The following is a 23,709-nucleotide window of genomic DNA, read 5'->3' as shown; positions in this document are numbered from 1 at the left end:
GTACCTCTCACCCAAATGAATTGGGTCTTGTCACCAACTGTTAGGACAGTAGGGAAACTGCTCTGCACACCTGGCTGTGCAAGGTGACACCCCACCCTGGTGCTCCCCACATCGTTTGCTTACCCACTGTGGTCTTACAAACGTCTCAGTGGTTCATTCAACCCGGGAAGAGTAAGCACCATGGCCCATTAGGGACATGGAGCCCTGCTTCTCAAAGAGTCCCACCAGCACCCACATGCAAATGGCTGCTGGCCCTGATGAACACACATATGGAAACACAGTAAGCATTTAAACACTTCTTAGAGCAATTGATGAAGTAACTTTTCTGTGTGATGACTTTAATAAAAGAAACAGTTGAAAAAAACAGGGCTTGTGTTTTGGTACATTCTTTTTTTTTTTTTAAGTTTATTTAATAATTAATTTGTATTTTTTTTACAGAAATGTTGATCCATAACAGACAGGAAAGTAACTAACAGCAGCAGTAAACAGGGCCTCTGATTTGAGAAGTGCTGACCTAGAGAAAATCATTGCAAGGCTCAGCCAACAGATTTCCCCAGATGTCAGGGTGCACAGCAATAGCCTTGGTTTCTATTTGAATATTCATGTCGCTACTCCTCAAGGTGAAGACTTTAGGAGGGGTCTGAGGTCTTGTCCTTCATTTGCAAGCCTCTGCCACCTTCACCAACTGGCTATTTTCATCAGTGTGAAAACAGAATAGGCTTTTATTCTGTTTATTATTAAACATGGGCTTGATGTGTGCTGTTTTCATTAAAGTGTTTCAGTAGGTATTCATCGTTAATTTTTTTTCAAGGTATCTCTGCCCCTTAAGTCCCACAGAGGCAACAGGATGACAGAATTTATTGTTTTCAAGAGCAGTTGCTGACCTTTCTATATTTATTTCTAGCTAAAATCCGATGACTAGAGTTACTTGGTTCCCATGACAGAGCTTAAGCCAGGAAACCCTGCTTCCGGCTACAACAATTTTCTTGTCAATTCCCAGCAGAGATGGACTCATATCAGACTCAACATTTTCCTAGGTAAATGTGAGAGGAACTTATCTCCAGTTCCACGGCTTCTTTATTTTATGTTGATATGTTTATAAAATAGGAAATGGATTGCTCTTTCCTTCTCGGTGATTTATCTCTCTAGCATTTCAGGATTGTAATTTGCCCTTTTTATGTTCCGGAAAGTTCTTGTTTTAATCCACCCATCACTAGGCGGTTATTGAAAAATTATCATGCAAATTAGGATGTGGTGGAACTAAGTTGTATTAGGTTAGATAGATCCTAACTAGATTTCAGAAGTATGTTACATTAGCAGCTGAAGTGGTGTGTGGGGGTACGTGGAAATGACTCATCTTATTTTTAATAGCTTTATTGTGATATAATTAAGATGCAGTTCACCCATTTGAAGTGTACAATCAGTGATTATAGTATATGCATAGACAAGTACAACCATCACCATAACTTTAGAACATTTTTATCGCCTCAAAAACAAACCCCTTACCCTTCAGCTCTCACCCCTCATCTCCCCTCTCCTGAAGCAACCACTAATCTACTTTCTGTCTTGATAGTTTTGACTATTTTGGACATTTCATATAAATGGGAATTATATAACACTGCTCTTTTGTGTCTGACTTCTTCCATTTAGTATAATGTTTTCAAGATTCGTCCACGTCGTAGTGTGTATTAATACTTCATTTCTTTTTGTGTAAAACTAATATTCCATGTATGGATATACAGGTTGAGCATCTCAAATCTGAAAGCCCAAAATTTAAAATGTTCCAAAATCTAAAACTTTTTGAGTGCTGACATGGTAAAGGAAATGCTCACTGAAGGATTTCAGATTTCAGATTTAGGATGTTCTACCTGTAAGTATAATGCAAGTGCTAAAAAATCCTGAAATCCAAACACTCTGGTCTCCAGCATTTCAGAAAAGGGGTACTCAGTCGCCACCACACTTTGTTTCATTCATCAGTTGACGGACACTTGTTTGTGTCTGTTGGCTACTTTGAATTATGCTGGTGTAAACATTTGTGTACAAGATTTTGTGTGGACATACGCTTTCATTTGTCGAGTATATGCCTAAAGTTGGAATTTCCGGGTCATGTGATAGCTCTGTGTTTAACTGTTTGAAGAATGACTAGGCTTTTCCAAAAGCACTGCACCGTTTTACGTTCTTACCACCCACGTGAGGGAGTGCTGATTTCTCCCAGTCTTTCCCAACACTTGCTCTCTTACCTTTCCCTTGCATAATTGCTCCAGCCAGGACTTCCAATATTATGTTAATAAAAGTGGTGAAAGTGGGCATCCTTGTCTTGTTCCAGATCTTAGAGAAAAGGCTTTCATTTTTTTGTCCATTCAGTATGATGTTACTTGTGGGTTTATCATATGTGTTATATGTGGTTTTTGTTATTTTGTACGCTTTTTTCTATACTCAGTTTATTGAGGTTTTTTTTTTTTTTTTTCCAGCACGAAGTCATGTTGAATTTATCAAGTGCTTTCCAGCAGCTATGGAAATGATCATATGGTTTTTGTTCTTGGTTCAGTTAGTGATGTGTCATGTTTATTGATTGATGTATGTTGAGCCATCCTTGCCTTCCTGGAATGAATTTCACTTGATCATGGTGAATGATCTGTTTATTGTGTTGTTAAAATCAGTTTGCTGGTGTTTTATTGAGGATTTTTACATCTATGTCCATCAGGTCTATTAACCTGTAGTTTTCCTTTTTTTGTTGTGTCTTTCTCTGGTTTTGGTGTCAGGGTAATACTGGCCTTGTAGAATGAGTTTGGAAGTCTTCTTTCTGCTTCAGTTTTCTTGAAGGGTTTGAGTAAAATTTGCATTAGTCATTTCTTTTATGTTTGGTAGAATTCTACAATGAAGCCATAGGTTCTGGAATTTTCTTTGATGTGAGACTTGAAATTTCAGCTTTGATCTCATCACTAACGGTTTATTAAGGTTTTCTGTTTCTTCATGGTTCAATCTTCATAGATTGTATGTGTTCAGAAGCACATCCATTTCGTCTAGGTTTTCCAATTTGTTGGTTTGTAGGTGTTTATAATAAACTCTAATTAGTCTTTGTAATTCTGTGGTCACATTTCCTTCTGACTGAGCACAGTGGGCTTTACTGATGGTGCAAGACAGGGTGTGGCTCTCTAGACTCCTCTCTCTTTAGGGGGTCTGGCATGGAAACTGTGTCAGGGGGAGATTCTCAGTAATGCGGGAGACTGCGTGTGGTAGGGACTCCATAGCAGCAGAGAACCTCTCTCATCCTCTTGCGTTCTTGCTGGGGCTGTTGGTCCAGGGGCTCTTACTCTTTGTAGGCCATGTGAACCATGAGGTCCACTACCCTGTTGCTCTAGCCAAATTCATTGCCATACCGGAAATGAGCTTGACAAAGTGGAAGTTGAGGGCAATACCAGCCCCAGCATCAAAGCTGAAAAAGTGCATTCTGTTAAAGTCAGAGGATACGACGTGGCACTCACTGTAGCCCAGGATGCCCTTGAGGGGTCCCTTCAATGCCTGCTTGCTTCACCACCGTTTTGATGGTACCCTATTTGTCAGGCTTCTCCAGATGGCAGGTCACGTCCAAAATGACATGGAGGTGAGGATCTGGAGCACCATGCTACCGAACTTTCCATTCAGCTTGGGGATGACTTTTCCAACAGCTTTTGCATTGCCAGTAGATGCAGAGATGATGTTCTGTAGAGCCCTGTGGCCATCCTGCCAATGTTCCCAAGAAAAGGCACCCACGATCTTCTGGGTGGTAGTGATGGCATGAGCTGTGGTCATGAGTCCCTCCATGATGCCAAAGTTGTCATGGATGACCTTGGACAGGAGGGCTAAATGGTGGGTGGTGTAGGAGGCATTGCTAGTGATCTTGAGGCTGTTTTCATACTTCTCATGATTCACACCCCACATAAACATAAGGGGCACCAGAAGAGGAGGCAGAGATGATGGCTCTTTTGGCTTACCCCTCTGAGACCCAGTCTTCTCCATGGTAATGGACATTCTAAGGGACTCAACAATATAATCGGCATTGGTGTCATTTCATTTGCTTTTGGGGGGGTCTTGCTACTGGAAGATAATGATGGGATTTCCATTGATGTCAGGCTTCCCATTCTGAGCCCTGACGACGTTTTGGAACTTGCCATGGGTGGAAGCATACTGGAACATGTAGACCAGGTAGTCGAGGTCAAGGAAGGCATCAACGTTGATGACAATATCCATTTCGCCAGAGCTAAGAGCAGCCTTTGTGGCCAGGCGCTCCGTATGGCCAGTTTTGTTTACCTTGCCTTCATTTTGGTGTCTAAGGGACATAGCTGGCACTGCGTATGAAAATGTAGGTGTCTATCAAATGGAAAAAGAGAAGAGAGCCATCTCATTTTTTATGTATCCATTTCTATTTTTGATTTTTTTGGGTCTTTTCTCTTTGTAATTAGTCTAGCTAAAGGTTCGTCATTCTCAGCAAACTGACACAAGAACAGAAAATGAAATACCGCATTTCTTACTCATAGGCGGGTGGATAAACAATAAGAACACATGAACACAGGGAAGGGGGAACACGCTGGGGTCTATTGGGGGGAATAGGGGAGGGACAGCGGGGGGGGGAGCTGGGGAGGGATAGCATGGGGAGAAATGCCAAATGAGGGTGAAGGGGAGGAAGACAGCAAAGCACACTGCCACGTGTGTACCTATGCAACTATCTTGCACGTTCTGCACATGGACCCCAAAACCTAAAATGCAATTAAAAAAAGGGGAAAAGAAGGGAAAAAAAAGGTTCATCACTTTTGTTTCTTTTCAAAAAAGCAACTTTTTTTGTTTTGTTGATCCTCTGTATTATTTTAGTCACCATTTCATTTATTTATCCTCTGATCTTTATTTTTTTCCTGCTACTAATTTTGGGTTTGGTTTATACTTGCTCTTCTAGTCTTTTGAGATGCATTGTTAGATTAATTTGAGGTGTCTTTACTTCTTTGATCTAGGTATTTACTGCTACAGACTTCCTCCTAGTACTGCATTGGTTGTATCACGTTTATCTTTGTATGTTGTATTTCCATTCTCATTTGTTTCAAGCACTTTTAAAATTTCCTTAATTATTGGCCCATCTGTTGTTCAGAAACATGTTTAATTTCCATGTGTTTGTGTGTTTTCCAAGGTTCCTCTTATTATTGATTACTGGTTTTATTCCACTGGAGTCAGAAAAGATACTTGATATGATTCTACTTTTTTGAATTTGTTTAGACTTGTTTCATGGCCCAAGACTTGGTCTATTCTAGGGAATATTCCATGTACGGATGAGAAGAATGTGTATTCTGCAGCAGTTGGGTAAAATGTTCTGCAATGTCAGTTAGGTCCGTTAGATCCAGTGGGTAGTTTAACTTTACTATTTCTTTGTTGATTTCCTGCCTGGACTATTTGTCTATTACTGAAAGTAAGGTGTGGAAGTCCCCTATTATTATTGTATTGTAGTCTCATTATCCAGTTAGATCTATTAATGTTTGCTTTACACACTTGAAAGCTCTGGTGTTGGACACATAGATATTCATAATTGTTATATCCTCTTGCTGAATTAAACCCATTTATCATTATACAGTGTCTTGTCTTTTTTTTTTTTAACAGTCTTTGATTTGTAGTATCTGATAAAAGTGTAGCTACTCCCATTCTCTTTTGATCTCTGGTTGCATGAGATATATTTTTCTATCCCTTCACAGCAGCCTACTTGTGTCTTTATAGATCAAATGGGTTTCTTGTAGGCAGTATATAGTTGGGTCTTGTTTCTCAGTCTATTAAGCAACAGTATGCTTTTATTGGGAATTTTGAGTCTATTTACATCAAGTATTGTCATGAAATGAGAGCTTACTGTCATTTTGTTGCTTTTTTTCTGGTTGTTATGTAACTTTCTTTTCTTTTTCTTTCTTTCTGCCTTAGTGGTTAACTAATTTTTTCTGATAGTATGTTTTAATTGATTTTTATTTTTAGTGAATCTATTATAGGTTGTTGCATCGTGGTTACCATGAGGCTTACAAAAACATCTTATAGATATAACAAGTTATTTTAAAGAGAGGCCAACTCATCTTAGATCACAAAGAAAAAATAGAAATAAACAAAGACAAGCTAAAAAACTCCACATTTTTAACTTTATCCCTCCTCCCACATTTGACTTTATGCTGTCTCAATTTGCATGTTTTTATATGGCCTATCTTTTAACACCTGTTAGAGATATCAACAAAGATTACTATGTTTGATAGATTTGTCTTTTGAACTTCATACTAGAGTTATGAGTGGATTGCACACTACAATTACAATGTTAGAGTATTCTGAGTTTGTTAATGCACTTAATTTTACTAGTGGGTTTTATGAATTCACGTTTTCTTTTTGCACATTAGTGTTTTTTTGTCTCAAACTGAAGAACTTTAGCATTTCATTTAAGAGTGGTGGTGGTAAACTCAGCTTTTGCTTATTCAGGAAACATTTTCTCTCTCTTTCATATACGAAAGATAGCTTTTCTGGATACAAGATTCTTGGATGGCAGTCTTTTTTTCTTTCAGCACTTTAAAATGTCATCCCACCCCACTTCTTCTTGGCCTGTATGCTTTCCATTGAGAAGTCTGTTGCCAGATGAATTGAAGCTTCTTTATGTTATTTGCTTTTTTTTTTTTTTTAAATCTTGCTGCTTTCAGGATTTTTTATCCTTGACCTTTTTTTTCTTGAAACAGGGTCTCAGTTTTTTCTTGAAACAGGATATCATTTTATCACCCAAGCTGGAGTCCAGTGGTGTGATCACAGCTACAGGGTATCATTTTATCATCACCCAAGCTGGAGTCCAGTGGTGTGATCACAGCTCACTGCAGTTTCAAACTCCTTTGGTTCAGATGATCCCCCCATACCAACATCCCAAGTAGCTGGGACCCCTGGTACACACCACCATGCCTGGCTAATTTTTGTATGTTTCTGCAGAAATGGGGTTTTACCATATTGCCTAGGCTGGTCTCAAAATCCTGGGCTCAAGCAATCCACCCACCTTGAACTCCCAAAGTGATGGAATTATATGCCTTGGAGTAGTCTTATTTGGATACAATTCATTTGGTGTTTTCTGACCTTTCTGTACCAGGATATTTATTTCTTTATCGAGTTTTGAAATTTTTCTATTATTTCTTTGAATAAGCTTTCTACCCCTTGCTCTTGTGCAACTCCCTCCTGAACGCCAATAATTCTCAGATTTGTTCTTTTGAGGTAATTGTTTATATCTTGTAAGCAATCTTTATTTTTTCATTTTTTTCTCTTCTGTGTATTTTTAATAGCCCATTTTTGAGCTCATGGATTCATTCCTCTGCTTGCTTCATTATACTCTTAAAAGCCTCTAATGAATTTTTTGGTTCAGCAAATGTGTTTTTCCATTCAAAAATTTGTTTGATTTTTGAAAATTATTGAAATCTCTTTGTTAAATTTCTCTGATAGACTTCTAAGCTGCTTTTGTGTGTTACCTTTGAGGTCACTGAGTTTCCTTAAAATTGATATTTGGAATTATTGCTCTCAGAGTTCGTATGTCGCTGTGTTATTATGATCAGCCACTGGTTCCTTGCTTTATCCATTTGAGGATGTCATGGTTCTTTGCTGTTGTTTCTTATGAACGTGCATCTATGCTTGTGCATTGAAGGGTTAGTTATTTATTCCAGTCTTTTCTGTCTGGTCCGTTTCCATTTTTACTGAATATGCTTGCTTAGATGTACAGCGTGTCCAACATTTTAGCTTACCTGGGCCACATTAGAAGAATTGTCTTGGGACATACATAACACTAACGATAGCTGATGAGCCAACACACACAGACACACACACACACACACACACACACACACACAAATCTGATACTGTTTTAAGAAAGTTTATGGATTTGTGTTAGGCTGCATTCAGATCCATCCTGAGCCTCCTAAGACCCACTGGCCATGGGCTGGACATGCTTAGCTTAGAGAATCTTTATAAATTACCTGTTGATTTTCTTTCCTGTTAGGTAGCTGCCTCCTTTTCAGCACTAGATGGCAGCATAAGCCCAGAATTGCCTCATTTTTGGAAAACAATAATTACTACCTATCAGAATAGGGGAGGTCCTCAGGGCATGTTCTAGTGGTGTGGGAGGCTTAGCTAGGTGCTTGTCCCCAGGGGACCTGTGGACCTAACCTCTTACTGCATGGTGCTGCTGAGCAGCAAGTCTGATCCAGGGGACCTGTGGACCTAACCTCTTACCGCATGGTGCTGCTGAGCAGCAAGTCTGACCCGGGGGACCTGTGGACCTAACCTCTTACCGCATGGTGCTGCTGTGCAGCAACTCTGATCCAGGGGACCCGTGGACCTAACCTCTTACCGCATGGTACTGCTGAGCAGCAAGTCTGACCCGGGGGACCTGTGGACCTAACCTCTGACCGCATGGTACTGCTGAGCAGCAAGTCTGACCCAGGGGACCTGTGGACCTAACCTCTGACCGCATGGTACTGCTGAGCAGCAAGTCTGATCCAGGGGACCTGTGGACCTAACCTCTTACTGCATGGTGCTGCTGAGCAGCAACTCTGATCCAGGGGACCTGTGGACCTAACCTCTGACCGCATGGTACTGCTGAGCAGCAAGTCTGATCCAGGGGACCTGTGGACCTAACCTCTGACCGCATGGTACTGCTGAGCAGCAACTCTGATCCAGGGGACCTGTGGACCTAACCTCTTACTGCATGGTGCTGCTGAGCAGCAAGTCTGATCCAGGGGACCTGTGGACCTAACCTCTGACCGCATGGTACTGCTGAGCAGCAAGTCTGATCCAGGGGACCCGTGGACCTAACCTCTTACTGCATGGTGCTGCTGAGCAGCAAGTCTGATCCAGGGGACCTGTGGACCTAACCTCTTACCGCATGGTGCTGCTGAGCAGCAAGTCTGACCCGGGGGACCTGTGGACCTAACCTCTTACCGCATGGTGCTGCTGTGCAGCAACTCTGATCCAGGGGACCCGTGGACCTAACCTCTTACCGCATGGTACTGCTGAGCAGCAAGTCTGACCCGGGGGACCTGTGGACCTAACCTCTGACCGCATGGTACTGCTGAGCAGCAAGTCTGATCCAGGGGACCTGTGGACCTAACCTCTGACCGCATGGTACTGCTGAGCAGCAAGTCTGATCCAGGGGACCTGTGGACCTAACCTCTTACTGCATGGTGCTGCTGAGCAGCAACTCTGATCCAGGGGACCTGTGGACCTAACCTCTGACCGCATGGTACTGCTGAGCAGCAAGTCTGACCCAGGGGACCTGTGGACCTAACCTCTTACCGCATGGTGCTGCTGAGCAGCAACTCTGATCCAGGGGACCTGTGGACCTAACCTCTTACTGCATGGTGCTGCTGAGCAGCAACTCTGATCCAGGGGACCTGTGGACCTAACCTCTGACCGCATGGTACTGCTGAGCAGCAAGTCTGACCCAGGGGACCTGTGGACCTAACCTCTTACCGCATGGTGCTGCTGAGCAGCAACTCTGATCCAGGGGACCTGTGGACCTAACCTCTTACTGCATGGTGCTGCTGAGCAGCAACTCTGACCCGGGGGACCTGTGGACCTAACCTCTGACCGCATGGTACTGCTGAGCAGCAAGTCTGATCCAGGGGACCTGTGGACCTAACGTCTTACAACATGGTGCTGCTGAGCAGCAACTCTGATCCAGGGGACCTGTGGACCTAACCTCTTACCGCATGGTACTGCTGAGCAGCAAGTCTGATCCAGGGGACCTGTGGACCTAACGTCTTACAACATGGTGCTGCTGAGCAGCAACTCTGATCCAGGGGACCTGTGGACCTAACCTCTTACCGCATGGTACTGCTGAGCAGCAAGTCTGATCCAGGGGACCTGTGGACCTAACCTCTTACCGCATGGTGCTGCTGAGCAGCAACTCTGAATTTGGGTTTCCTGTGGCTGAATCAGACAGTTTCCATGGCTGGGATGGGATGTCTCACTCTCAGTGTGAAGCCTCCACCTTGTGGACGATAAGATGGGTCATTGTGGCCCCAGTGTTTCAGTGTCCATGTGTAAGGTAGAACCCTTCCCTAGGAGTCAGGGCTGGGTCAAATAAAGGAGACCCTGTGTCTCAACCACAGTCACCCGGGACTTAGTCTAAGCAACAGGCATGTAGGGGCAGCATGAGGGGCTCTGATGTCCTGCGTCTCCTGGGAATACAGCCCCACAGCCATGGGCTGCACTTATTTGCAGTCTCCACTTTGCTGATGTGGGAGAGAGAGTGAAGGTGAGGTCTCGATTCGTGTACCACAAAGACTCACGGTTCTTTCTGAATTTTAGCAGATATTCTTGAATAGATGTTGCTGAATTTTCTGTATGCCCTTAGGGCCATTTCCAGAGACCTGAAGTGTTTTCCCATCTCCCAACCCCTCTAAATTTCAGCAGCCCCACTGAGGAATAGGACAGCAAACCCCTCATGCTCTCATGCCGGAAGTGGCTCTCTGAAACCTGATTTTTGATGCAGTGTTCCTCTGGTGATCATGCTTTAAAGTGAGACACAAAGACAGAAAGATCTAAACACAGGTTTGCCAATAGTAATTACTCACTGAAATCATCTGATCTAAAAACAAGTCATTCACTTACAAGGATGGGAAAAGCTTACAAGAGATGCAGGCCTTTCCCCACTTGTTAATTTATCATACACTATGAAATAACGACTTTGAGCTAGAGACGGGGCATTGGACATACAATTATTTTCCTGGAAATGTGTAGGGCAGAGCCAACAGACTGTAAGCTTCATGAAGAAAGGGCCATGGGTCCAGATCATCATTTTTGTACACCTGACACTTAGCACAGCATGGGGAACAGAGGAGAAGCTCAATAACTATCTGTTGTTAGCTTTAATTGACAGAGTTCTTGTCCTTATGAAGTGAATATCCCCATGGGAGACAGAAAAATATAACTGCAAAATAGTGATACATATCACAACAAAAGCATTTTGGTAGAGTCATAAACATTTCCATTTTACCATTTCTGACCCACCAAAATAGCAACTTTATATGTCCAACCCAATTTGTATAGAATTCATGAGTCCAGGGAGGGTCTAAAACAGTTTCTGAGTGGAAGCTCTGCTTTTCTGGGTTGAATGTGAAGGCTTCCTAAGCACATACAAGCTGTTTCCTAATTGGTCAGTGCTGACTGCCTGAAGAGGAGAGGGGGGCAATATCTATATACAGATTCCACGCCCCAACTCTTATGGCATCTTTAACTGCTCCATGAGGATTCTGCCTGGGATCCAGGTGTAAAGAGGAAGGAAACAGGGGAAAACCAGGCTGGTGTCACAGGGACACATTGGGTGGGAGTGGGCTGGTTTAAATGAGATGTCCTCAGAGGATGAAGAGTAATTTCTGGGATCCCTTGACAGTTTTGATTAAACGCAGGTTTGGATATTAACTCTGTAGAGAAAAACCTTATTTTTTAAAAATGTGAAATCGACTTTACTTTCAACAGGTGAATATCTTCTATATCATTAAAGCCAATGATAACATTTAATGAACCAGAATGGCAGTGATATTACTCTCACAGTGTAGCTCCTGCTGAATTACTCCCTCTAGGATATTTTCTAGGGTTTTATGCCAATGAAGCTTGGTTTTATTTGTTGTAAACCACAAGACTTCCATTGTTTTGTCAAAAAGTTTTTCAGATCACTCATTTTCAGTAAATTTTTACAATAAAAACATATAGGGCTTGTTTTAGAAAAACGTTTTGCTTAAATTAATTTCCTATGTTAAAAAAGCTTGGCTTCCACCTTCTAGGAATTAATATTCAAAGAAACCAAACGTTCCTTCTACTAGACTCCAGCGCTGTGAGTTGATCTTGGCGGCACTTTGCCTCTCTGCAGACCTAATTTCAGGCTGCTGTGGTTTCCAGCACAATTTGATTTTGTGAATATTACCTTGTGTATTCTCAATTGCGTTGCTAAGCAGTGTGGTGGTGTAAATATAAAAACAGAAGGTTCTCTTGTCTGAGTCTGTGGGAGTCAGCGATGCTCATTCCTAGCACCAAACATTATGTGTATGGTAAATTTCCAAAATGCTGTTTGACTTGGAGTTGTTCATTTAATTAAAAGAAAAAACTTCAATGCCTACTATGTGCCTGGACGTCTTCTAGGTAGAAATGATACAAGAGTGGTACAGAAGTGAAAACACAGCTATCTTGTCTGGACTGCAAGGATTTTGCACTCTGGGTTTGGGAGACTGATTTTAGCAGGAACTTGACAAGATAACTTGGGACTGTGATTAGAACTCTGGAGTAATAAGCAAAGGGATGTGATGACATGTAACCTGGGGAGTCAGGCAGTGGCCGGATGGAGCAGGGAGGAGATAACTTCAGAGGATGAGAGGGAAGCCGTTCTGAGGCCCTGGCCTTAAGGTGAGGAACATAAGTAGCCTTTTGGAAAGCGGAGAAAGTTGTTCTGGCACAAGGTAATGTCAAGTGCAAAGGCCCTGGGGCAGTGGGCTTGTTGTACTTGAGAAGCAGCAGGCAGGTGTGGCCAAATCCTACCAAGGGAGGAGGCTAGAGAAGACAGGAGGGGCCTGCAGTTTATGACACACAAGCAACCATTTTTATAAACAATAACTAAGGCACCTTTCCTTTCCAGATGGTGGAATCGCATGGCTTAGAGTATTCGGTACTGGACGAAAGACTGGACTGCAACTGACCCCAAAGAACCTGAAGACCTAGTGGCCATCGCTTTTGGGGGTGTCTGTGTAGGATTTAGTAATGCTAATTTTGGGCACCCAAACAATATAATAGGTAAGAAGATATTCTCGGAGCTGGCTTATTTAGGAAGTCTGGCTACCAGCAATAAATACGCCAATATGGTCAGAATGTTTTAAAAGGAAAGGCGTATCTCAAAGCATGGAAGTAGATGAGATTAATCTTCCATGTGTATGATTTGATGTCTTTACGACATGAAATAAGTCGACATTAGCAATTTTTCTTCCTAATTTTGGCCTAAGTAGCTGCTTTAAAAGGAAAAGTAAAATTTAACTAACGCTATGATTGTTTGTGAAGTTATGGAAACATTCACTTTAGTGAAAAGAACGTAGCAATGCTCAGGTGCGTAAGATCTGTAATATAATTACAGCAATGTGTTCTTCCTCACACGTAAAATCATACAGCTTACCATTCAGCAATGTTATTTTCTGTAGGAGTTGGCAGGGCAAAGTCCATGGTGGATGGCTGGGAAACTGCAAGAAGGCTGCACAGGCCACCGATATTAGAAGGAAGAAGTTAGAGGCCGGGCGCCGTGGCTCACGCCTGTAATCCCAGCACTTTGGGAGGCCGAGGCGGGTGGATCACGAGGTGAAGAAATCGAGACCATCCTGGTCAACATAGTGAAACCCCGTCTCTACTAATAATACAAAAAAAAATTAGCTGGGCATGGTGGCGCGTGCCTGTAATCCCAGCTACTCAGGAGACTGAGGTGGGAGAATTGCCTGAACCCAGGAGGCGGAGGTTGCGGTGAGCCGAGATCGCGCCATTGCACTCCAGCCTGCGTAACAAGAGCGAAACTCCGTCTCAAAAAAAGAAAAAAAAAAAAAAAAAAAAAAGAAGTTAGAGGAAGCAGGGCGGGCGGGGGCGGCGCGGGGCGGCAAAGCCTGTTTACACAGACTGCACACCGCCTGGGGAATAATGCAGTAAAGGAAGTGAGCCGGCTCGGCCTGACTGCTCCAACCTCCTGCTCTCACACACACCAGAGGGGGGAAAAAAAGAGGAGCGAGAGAAAGAAAAAAAGGGGGGAAAATCAGGATCTCATTACAAGAGCCACAGATCCTCTGCAGACGCCTGTCAGCATGGAAAGTCGGGGGCTTTCGCCCGCGTCCTCCTAGAAATTCCCCCGAAGAAGGATCTTGAAGACTCCCCCACATCTGGGTATGGAGAGTGCAATCACGCCGTGGCAGTTCCTGCTGGATCAGAAACAGGAGCATTTGATCTGCCGGACCTCCAACGATGGTGAATTCACGCTCCTCGAAGCCGAAGAAGTGGCCAAGCTGTGGGGACTCCGAAAAAACAAAACAAATACGAACTCTGATGAGCTGAGCAGAGCCCTGCTACTGTTATGACAAGAACATCATCAAGAAGGCGATCGGGCAGAAGTTTGTGCACCAGTTCGTCTCTTTCCCGGAGATCCCGAAGATGGATCCGCGTGCGGTGGAGGTCGGCCTGGAGAGCCTTCTGCTGCAGGACAGCGACGGCAAGGCCTCTCCCGAGGGCCGTGAGGCTCACAAACACGGCCTCGCCGCCCTCAAAAGCACCAGCCGCAATGAATACATCCACTCAGGCCTGTACTCGTCCTTCACCATCAATTCCCTGCAGAGCCCACCGGACGCCTTCAAGGCCATCAAGATGGAGAAGCTGGAGGAGCCGCCCCAAGACAGCCCCCCTACCCGCCCCGTGGAAGAAGTCAGGACTGTGATCAGGTTTGTGACCAATAAAACCGACAAGCGCGTCACCAGGCCGGCGGTGTCCCTGGCTTCCACATCAGAGGCTGCAGCGGCGACTGCCTTCCTGGCCTCGTCCGTCTCGGCCGAGACCTCTTTAATGTTGCCAAAGGCTGCCAGTATTTCGTCTGCCTCACCCTTCTCATCTCGGTCCCCGTCCCTGTCCCCCAACTCACCCCTCCCTTCTGATCACAGAAGCCTCTTCCTGGAGGCCGCCTGCCATGACGCCGATTCCCTGGAGCCCTTGAACCTGTCATCGGGCTCCAAGACCAAGTCTCCATCTCTTTCCCCAAAGTCCAAAAAACCCAAAGGCTTGGAAATCTCAGCGTCCCCACTGGTGCTCTCCGGCACTGACATTGGCTCCATCGCCCGCAACAGCCCAGCCCTCCCCTCGGGATCCCTCACCTCAGCCTTCTTCAGCGCACAGACACCAAATGGATTGCTTCTGACTCCGAGTCCAGTGCTCTCCAGCATGCATTTCTGCAGCAGCCTTAGTCCAGTTGCTCCACTGAGTCCTGCCAGGCTGCAAGGGCCAGGCACGCTGTTCCAGTTCCCCACACTGCTTAGCGGCCACATGCCAGTGCCAATCCCCAGTCTGGACAGCTGCTTCTCCAGTACTGCTTTCTTCCAGCTCTCAGAAATCCTGATGACGTCTGGCCACAAGTAAGGACTCATTAACTGATAAACAAATTTGTCCCCCTGGGCTAGTTTACCTGTGTCATGAGAAGGACATTGTGAAACTGTTAATTTGGTTTGCACTTTTCATAACAAGGACAGTCTAGATTTATGTTAGCATTTAAAACACTTTTTTATATATATTCGAGTGTATATGAAAATCTGTTTTGCATTAAGTGAATTTTAATGTTTTTGTTGTTATATCCTTTTAGTCTTAAGTGTTCAACACTGCTGACAGTGAACAACTTTTCTTAATGGTTTGCAGTATAACTAATAAGGATGTGAAGTTTTTTTCTCTTTAATTCTGCATATGCTAAACTGTGTGCTTCTATAGACTATAACCAGCTGCGCCTTCCATTGCATTTAGGGTTATGTAAATGATATAGTTTTAGTATTAAGAGGAAATGTTTGAAAGATGAAAATTAGTATCAAACAAACAGCTCTCTAGTAGAATTTCATTATTTTTCACCAGTGGGCAATACGAAAGCATATTCATATCACATTTTTGTTTTTAATTGCAATTGTATAAGAATTGCCTTGGAACCTCTTTTGAACTGAAACTCAGTAAATGTCCAAGTAATGTTTTTATAATAAACTAAGCCATATTTAGACAATAAAAATTGATAAAAGAAAATGTTCTAAAGTGCATTTTTAAAAGAATGAACTTTGAAAGGCTAGCCTCCTTAGTTGTTTACAATATCTTTTAAATGTCTTCCAGACAAAAATCTGAGATGGAAAAGCTATATCAAGTTCTTGCTGTTCCAGGCCTGAGAATATCTCCTAGGTTAGCATACTCTTATTTCAAAAAAATGGTTTTCTCCATTTTCCGTAGAGACTCCTGACCATCTGATATATTCACTGTGCCAGTATGAGTGGGGGTTCTTCGAAATCCTTGCAACTATAACTAACATTTAAAAAGCTAATGCTTCGGAACAGGCTCGCAGAATGGTGGTGAACCCAGACAACTAAGAAATAATTCTGTAACACTAGGTATCTTCATCAGTATAGTCAGTCAAAATTTCTGATGGATCCAAAACGTGCTGTAATACAAATAGGCAACTGGAGGTACTAAAGGGCTTGCTTGAGGAAATTGAGAGGCTACACCGCTTTACATACTACTGAAGTCATGGGGAGAATGAAGGACATCTTGACAGAAGAAGAATTCTACAGGAACCTCATCATTGCGGACCTGAACTGAGAACGACTTGGAACACTGCAGTAAACCCTCCTGTGTAATGTGGTTTGGGGCAGTGTTAATACACACATAGTTTCTGTTCCATCAGGAAATCAGCAGGCACCAGTCCAAAGGTACCACACCTGCACATGAAGAAGGAACGTTCTAATATGAGAGACCTGGAAAGCACCCAGAGCTTTAAATTCAAGGTTAACTATGATCCTTAACTACAAATGATAAAAATAACTTGAAATGTGACTAAATAACTGATGTAAACTGGGCATGAAGTGGCAAGATTATGAGAAAGGATTCAAAAATGAGGTTTGTGAAAACATTTCTTGAATCTTCAGAAAAAGTCTAGAATATTGCTATGATACTTAGAAATTCTGGGGTTTTTCAACTGGAATTGAGCATCTCTGTGGGGATAGGCCCTTACCAAGGGATAAAAATCCAAACACTCTAATATGCCTCCTTGGCTATAAAGTCATTGCAGTGATTCCAAAATCCAAGAATAGACACTACCTCCCTGTCCCCCTGCCCCTGCCATAGACTAAGGATAATTCTATACCTGAATAAAAGGAGCTGGCCCAGGGAACTGATAATTACCGAACATACAATGATGGTGCTAGAAGTGGCCTTTGAGAATGCTTCCCACCACCTGTTTCCAGCTCAAGACAGGTGCACATCAGAAGCTGAGAGTTGCCTAAGGCTGCACAGCTCACTGAAGGTGGAACAATGATTGGTGTTCAGTCCAATTGTTCCCTCCATGCCTAGCTGTAAGTAATAACTGGTTCAAAACTACGCATTAGCAAAACAAACGAAAAACTACATAAAGACAGAGCATTTAGAATTTTGTTGTGAGATAAGAGAACACGTTCAAAACGCATGATTCTTATAGAGAAACTAAAGGAAGTTAACGTGCAAAAGTCTCAACCAAAAATACTATTTTTAGCTACTTGTTTATACAAATGATGGTTGGAAATATTTAAATGCCTACAGATCTGATTCTTATTTTCTTTTCCTTTGGAAACTGGGATTAATGTATACTCTACATCCATTTGTTAGAAATGGAAAAAATACAATTTTTGATGAATGAAAATACTTCTGTAACACAAATAGAGAACTGGAGGAACTGAAGTATAACTTGTATAGCTCTGCCTCGTTCTGTGTGTGCGTGTTTTATCAGAAGTATTTCACTCAGAAAATAGGTTTCAAATAACATTAATCACTTTCTTTTCCTTTTTATGTCTGCTTAATCAGTGTTAAACTGCCATGGGAAAAGTTTTATAGAACTATATAACCTGAATGTTGGTCTCTTTGTACACATCTTTTCTATGACTGAAAATCTTCGTTCACTTTCATACATGTATCATTTTTACTGTCATATTATTTTTGTTCAATAAAAACTTTGTGATAAAAAAAGAAGTAAGAAGTTAAAAATAACTGATTTTTCTACAAAGTATTTTTGGAACTTCTTTTTCGTTTAAATAAACGTCTGCTTATTTTAGAAACCTCATACGCATTGTTCTAAACGCTAATTACTGTGATCTACATTTTCCAAATTTCCTCTTGTTTTCATGATAATATCAGGGCAGAGACTCAGAAGGCCAAACGTACTGGTCATTTTCAGATGCTCCAATGCATATTTGGAACATTCCTCTGTTTCTTCAATAAAGAAACAAAAGGAGCTGCGATTTAGTAATACAAAAGTTATGAATAAACACGTTGGGAGATCTGGGGAAGAGCTACTAGTTTAGCAATGTCTAATATCTGTGTATCTCAGGATTGCACCACTTACATGAACTTGTGACAAACGGAGCACTCGAGAGTTCATACAGTTGTTTAATTTGGCCAGTTACTGATTCCAGAGAGAGAAACCAAGATGAAGCGAAACAAAGCAAAACAATACCTTTCAGTTTGCAAAGCCCACTGAACACTTGGTCAGAAAAGTGCCCTCCCCTTCCTAAGTTGGATTTCATGTCACCTGATGCTTTGAGATATCAGTGAACAAACTCTCGGTTCTCAAAACTACGGTTTGGATGCACATCATGTATCGGTATAGGTTTGACCAACAAAATATGTACCTTGAAAGGTCAAAACAAACTAATTAGAAGACCTGTGGGCTGGATTAGATAAAGATCCCTGCATGCATAACATTTTGCAGGGATCTGTAATTGACATAGAAAATCACATCAGAAATTCAGAAAAACTTATCTGGGATCCAGTGAACTTACAAATTGGCACGAGACATTTAAGGAATGATAGCAAAGAGGCGACTTACATGAAAGTCATTTACACATCAGGTCACAGGAAACATTCTTCTATAGTAAGAAATAAAAGAAACACGTCAACCTTTTTCACTTGTTGGTTTTCTGGACTGGTTTCTTGAATGGCTTCAAGTTCATTTACCATTTTCTTCTTTTCTGAATTCCAGAATGATGAGAATGGCATTTTCTTGGTTCCGGATTGTGAATGGGCGGTTTTCCGATTGGCACATCCTGGAGTGATAAGGCAAATTGAAATGGACACAAAATATTTTAAAGGTAAATGCAAATCTATAAAGAAGTACATTATAATTGGTGTGTTTATTCTAAAGACTGAGTTCTATGGAAGTGAAACTGAGGACACTGGGCTCTCGGTGTGGAATCCCCACTTAAGCTGTATAATTTTGAGCATGCCATTTTAACCCTCAGAACTCTATCATCTATCTATCTATCTATCTATCTATCTATCTATCTATCATTTATTTATTGAGATGGAGTCTTGCTGTGTCTCCCAGGCTGGAGTGCAGTGGTGCCATCTCAGCTCACTGCAACCTCCACCTCCCAGGTCCAAATGATTCTCCTGCCTCAATCTCCCAAGTAGCTGGGATTACAGGCACCCAGCACCATCCCCAGCTAGTTTTTATATTTTTAGTAGAGACGGGGTTTTGTCATGTTGGTCAGGCTGGTCTCGAACTCCTGACCTCAGGTGATTCACCTGCTGCAGCCTCCCAAAGTGCTGGGATTACAGGTCTGAGCCACCGTGCCTGGTCCTTATTTACTTATATTTGAGACAGAATCCCACTCTGTTGCCCAGGCTGTAGTGCATAAGCACCACTTATGAAAACGTATGGTGCTATCTTGGCTCTCTCTAACCTCTACCTCCTGTGTGCAAGTGATTCTTCCTGCCTCAGCCTCTGGAGTAGCTGGGATTACAAGTGCCTGCCACCACGCCTGGCTAATTTGCGTATTTTTTAGTAGAGACGGGGTTTCACCATGTTGACCAGGCTGGTCTCGAGCTCCTGACCTCCGCTGATAACAACCGCCTTGGCCTCCCAAAGTAGTGGGATTACAGGTGTTAGTCACCACACCCAGCCAATGCTTTGAACTTTAGTAACCCCTCTCAAATTCACAGTTTGGCTGGATGATCCCCAAAGTCATACAAGATTCAGCGACACTGTCCGGCTCTTTACTAGGCCCTCGGAGAGAGCCTGCGAGAAGCACAGGGATGGCAGGCACCATTTTATAGAGAAGGGTCCTAAGCAGATTGACCAGGGGAGGGGAGTGACCATTTCTTCCCCAGGCTTCACTTTTAAGACAGTGATTTACACATTTTTTAAAACTGTGCTCTTCTAACTGTAAAAAAAAAAAAATACTTGGACAAACAACCCTGATATTGTATATTTACTTTCTTATGAAATACATTATGTGTATTATTAAAAAAATTCACAAGAAGTTGCCACACTTTTATAATTGTTATGTGAGATTTTATAAGTACTGGATTGAGTATTACACATTAGCCATCTTTGAATAAATAGTGGCAGTTTATATTCATGTTTTGGGCGAGTGGTTTTTCAATGTCTTGGGAGTTATTGTGATTTTACTCAATTGTTAACCATGATATCAAGTTTAAGGCTAGGCTCATCATCAACAGTAGTGCCTATAGTCATTTGAAGAAGTCTTGGTAATTTTAACTTATTTAAAAAAGACTGCATTTTATCTATTTTTTTCTTTTAATTATTATTTTAGGTTTAAGGGTAAATGTGCAGGTTTGTTATCTAGGCAAACTCGTGTCATGGGGGTTTGATGTACAGATTATTTTATCACCTAGGTATCAAGTGTAGTACCCAGTAGGCAATTATTTTCTGATTTCCCTTCTCTCACCCTCCACCTTCAAGTAGGCCCCAGTGTCCATGTGTTCCTATTATTTGGCACCCACTTATGAAAACACATGGTACTTGGTTTTCTGTTCCTCTGTTAGTTTGCTAAGAATAATGGTCTCCAGCTGCATCCATGTTACTGTGAAGGACATTCTCTCTTCTTTTTTATGGCTGTATAGTATTCCATGTTGTATATGTATCATATTTTCTTTAGCCAGTCTACAATCGATGGACATTTAAGTTGACTCCATGTCTTTGCTATTGTAAACAGTGCTGCAGTGAACATACACATGCATGTGTCTTTATGGTGGAGTGATTTATATTCCTTTGGGTAGACACCAAATAATGGGTTTGCTGAGTCAAATGGTAATTTTTTAGTTCTTTGAGGAATCGCTACACCACTTTCCACAATGGCTGAACCAATTTATACTCCCACCAGCAGTTTATACCTGTTCTCTTTTTTCCACAGCCTTGTCAGCATCTGTTATTTTTTGATTTTTTTGTAACAGCCGTTCTGACTGGTGTGAGATGGTATCTCACAATGGTTTTGATTTGCATTTCTCCAGTGATTAGTGATGTCAGGCATTTTTTCATATGCTTGTTGCCCGTGTGGGTGTCTTCTTTTGCAAAGTGTCTGTTTATATCCTTGGTCCATTTTTTAATGGGGTTATTTTTGGTTGAAAATTTGTTTAAATTCCTTATAGATTCTGGGTATTAGCCCTTTGTCAGAAGCATAGGTTGAAAACGTTTTCTCCTGTTCTGTAGGTGTCTGTTTGCTCTGCTGATGGTTTATTTTGCTGTCAGAAGCTCTTTAGTCTACTTATATCCCATTTGTTATTTTTAATTTTTTTGCTTTTGTTGCAATTGCTTTTGACATCTTCATCATGAAATCTCTGCCAGTTCCTGTGTCCAGAATGGTATTTCCTAAGTTATCTTTCAGGGTGTTTATAGTTTTGGGTTTTACATGTAAGGCTTTAATCCACCTTGAGTTGATTTTTGTGTTTGGTATAAGGAAGGGGTCCTGTTTCAATCTTGTGCACATGGCTAGCCAGTTATCCCAACGCCTTTCCCCATTGCCTGCTTTTTTAGACTGCACTTTAGACCTGGTTATGTGGCCATGTTTTTTCTTTTCAATGTGGCTGACTGAGGGTCAGGTGAAATGGCAGCTCTGCTATTTTCTTGTTCATACATGTTTGCATTTTTTGTGGTATGTTTAATCCACGGTTCTCTGCATGAATGGTTTAAAATAACTTGTTTATTTTTGTGAGGGATTCTTTAGTTAAAACTAAACAGTAAATACACTTAAGCAGGCAACCAAAATTGCAAGAGATCATGAATCTACCACTGTCAATCACTCAGGAACAATATGGAAATGAGGGAGCGTGGTGGTATCCACCTACAGCAGCATAGTGAGTTATATCAAATACACAAAGCTTACTATAGATACACACACATGTATGTATATCAAATAGAAATAGCGTCCCTGGGCCGGGCGCGGTGGCTCAGGCCTGTAATCCCAGCACTTTGGGAGGCCGAGGCGGGTGGATCACGAGGTCAAGAGATCGAGATGATCCTGGTCAACATGGTGAAACCCCGTCTCTACTAAAAATACAAAAAATTAGCTGGGCATGGTGGCGCACACCAGTAATCCCAGCTACTTGGGAGGCTGAGGCAGGAGAATTGCCTGAACCCAGTAGGCGGAGGTTGCGGTGAGCCAAGATCGCGCCATTGCACTCCAGCCTGGGTAACAAGAGCGAAACTTCATTTCAAAAAAAAAAAAAGAAATAGCGTCCCTAATGTTCTGTACTTGCATCCTTTGTGTCTGTATGTACCCCAGGGGCGTGCTCAGCCATCCTGGAGATCACTATTTTAAGAGATGGGCCACAAAGGGGGCATGTGAGCTCTTGCCTCCTCTTGTCCAGAGTTTTTGATTAGCAGCTCTTCTCTGTGGGTCTTAAAGTCTCAAAGAGCCCCAAAAGAAGTGTTCTTCATAAACAGAGGGGGACCTTCCCCCCAGGGCCCTGTAACTCCCCCGAGCACAAGATTCCTATGGTATTCCAAAGACAGAAGACTCTCAGGAGTGTATACTCTCACCTGAAGATGAGTCAGAAATTCCCAAATCCATGTGTGTGACTGATGCCCAGCACTAGCTAACATATAACTCAGTATTTCCTTTTGATCGTCATGTTAGAAAATATGATATCATAGGAAAATATTTTCCATCTTCATAATAATTTCAGATGAGCCACACAGCAGTCTGCAAGTAATTAAATCTGCAATTGAGGAAGCTTATCAAATACATTCAGATTTCAAAGTAACAACACTGTGCATTCAAACTGAAATGCACCAGCCCCTTCACATATGGTGGACTGCTTCCGATTGCTCTGAAAAGGAAGTGTCTATTTCAGAGGCAATCTGAGCATCACAAACTGGTTTGTTCCTTCTCTCACATCTTCATACCTCTGCTTTTGCTGGGCTTTTCATTCTTATGACAAGGGCAGAAAGTCACTCTGTGTTGCTGCAACAGGCAATGCTCCTGACAGCTGTAAAGTGGATGGGTGCGTCCTGACAACTCAGGAAGAAGACATGGTCAAGAGAAAGTGGATTCTCCCGGCCCACAAGTGGAAACCACTGCTTCCGGCGACCACGGTTTGCGTGGCGCTGGTAGGAGCCAGCACTCAGACTGGGCTATTTCCCTAAGATTCTCTTTTGAAGGATTGGGATACAACTCCAAGGTTTCTGCTCAGTTTAGTGGTAAAAATGAATGAGGTTGTAAAACCCATATCTGCTAACTCAAATAAGAAGAAAGGCTCTATTTCTGTCCGCTTTTGTATTTCTAGTCAAATTTTGTTAGAATGAGATTGTTAAGCGCTCAGAATGCATACATGGAAACTTTGTAGAAGGGGTGACTACCACATTTAAAGCTATCATGGAGTGTCCACCTGCAGGATGGACACTCTGAGATATTTCACAAGTGTCTTCTTTGATCTAGAAAGAGGGTCAGGCTGGAGGTGAGAGCTGCTCCCATGTAAAGATAGGAAATAACCTCGGGGAGAGACCAAGATAATCTCCTTTCATTTTCTTACCAATTTGCTTATGTATAATCAACTATAAGAGATAATTGATGGGCATTTAGGTTGCCCATCAGCTGTTTATTGGGGCCTGATTATTCATGTATTATTTGGGTACCCTGTCCCTACTAGCAGATGTTTATGGAAAGCCCAATTATC

General features: G+C 42.3%; 1 protein-coding gene and 1 pseudogene across 2 annotated transcripts in view; both read left to right on the top strand.

The window, feature by feature from the left end:
* Window positions 1-23,709, top strand: part of ALLC (allantoicase) — a 44,682-nt gene that overhangs the window by 20,326 nt on the left and 647 nt on the right. Inside the window, 6 exon segments of the mRNA XM_035273317.3 lie at window positions 905-1,037; window positions 12,644-12,679; window positions 12,682-12,798; window positions 13,197-13,294; window positions 18,773-18,881; window positions 23,007-23,128. Coding sequence (XP_035129208.3) covers window positions 905-1,037; window positions 12,644-12,679; window positions 12,682-12,798; window positions 13,197-13,294; window positions 18,773-18,881; window positions 23,007-23,128 — 615 coding nt within the window.
* LOC100412655 (ETS domain-containing protein Elk-3 pseudogene) lies at window positions 13,669-17,760 on the top strand (annotated as a pseudogene). The gene has a single exon (XR_001907208.4). The product of XR_001907208.4 is annotated as an ETS domain-containing protein Elk-3 pseudogene (transcript).

The sequence above is a fragment of the Callithrix jacchus genome, chromosome 14 (genome assembly GCF_049354715.1).
Source record: "Callithrix jacchus isolate 240 chromosome 14, calJac240_pri, whole genome shotgun sequence".
Taxonomy (NCBI): Eukaryota; Metazoa; Chordata; class Mammalia; order Primates; family Cebidae; genus Callithrix; species Callithrix jacchus.
This window is presented reverse-complemented; position numbering and strand designations above follow the sequence as displayed.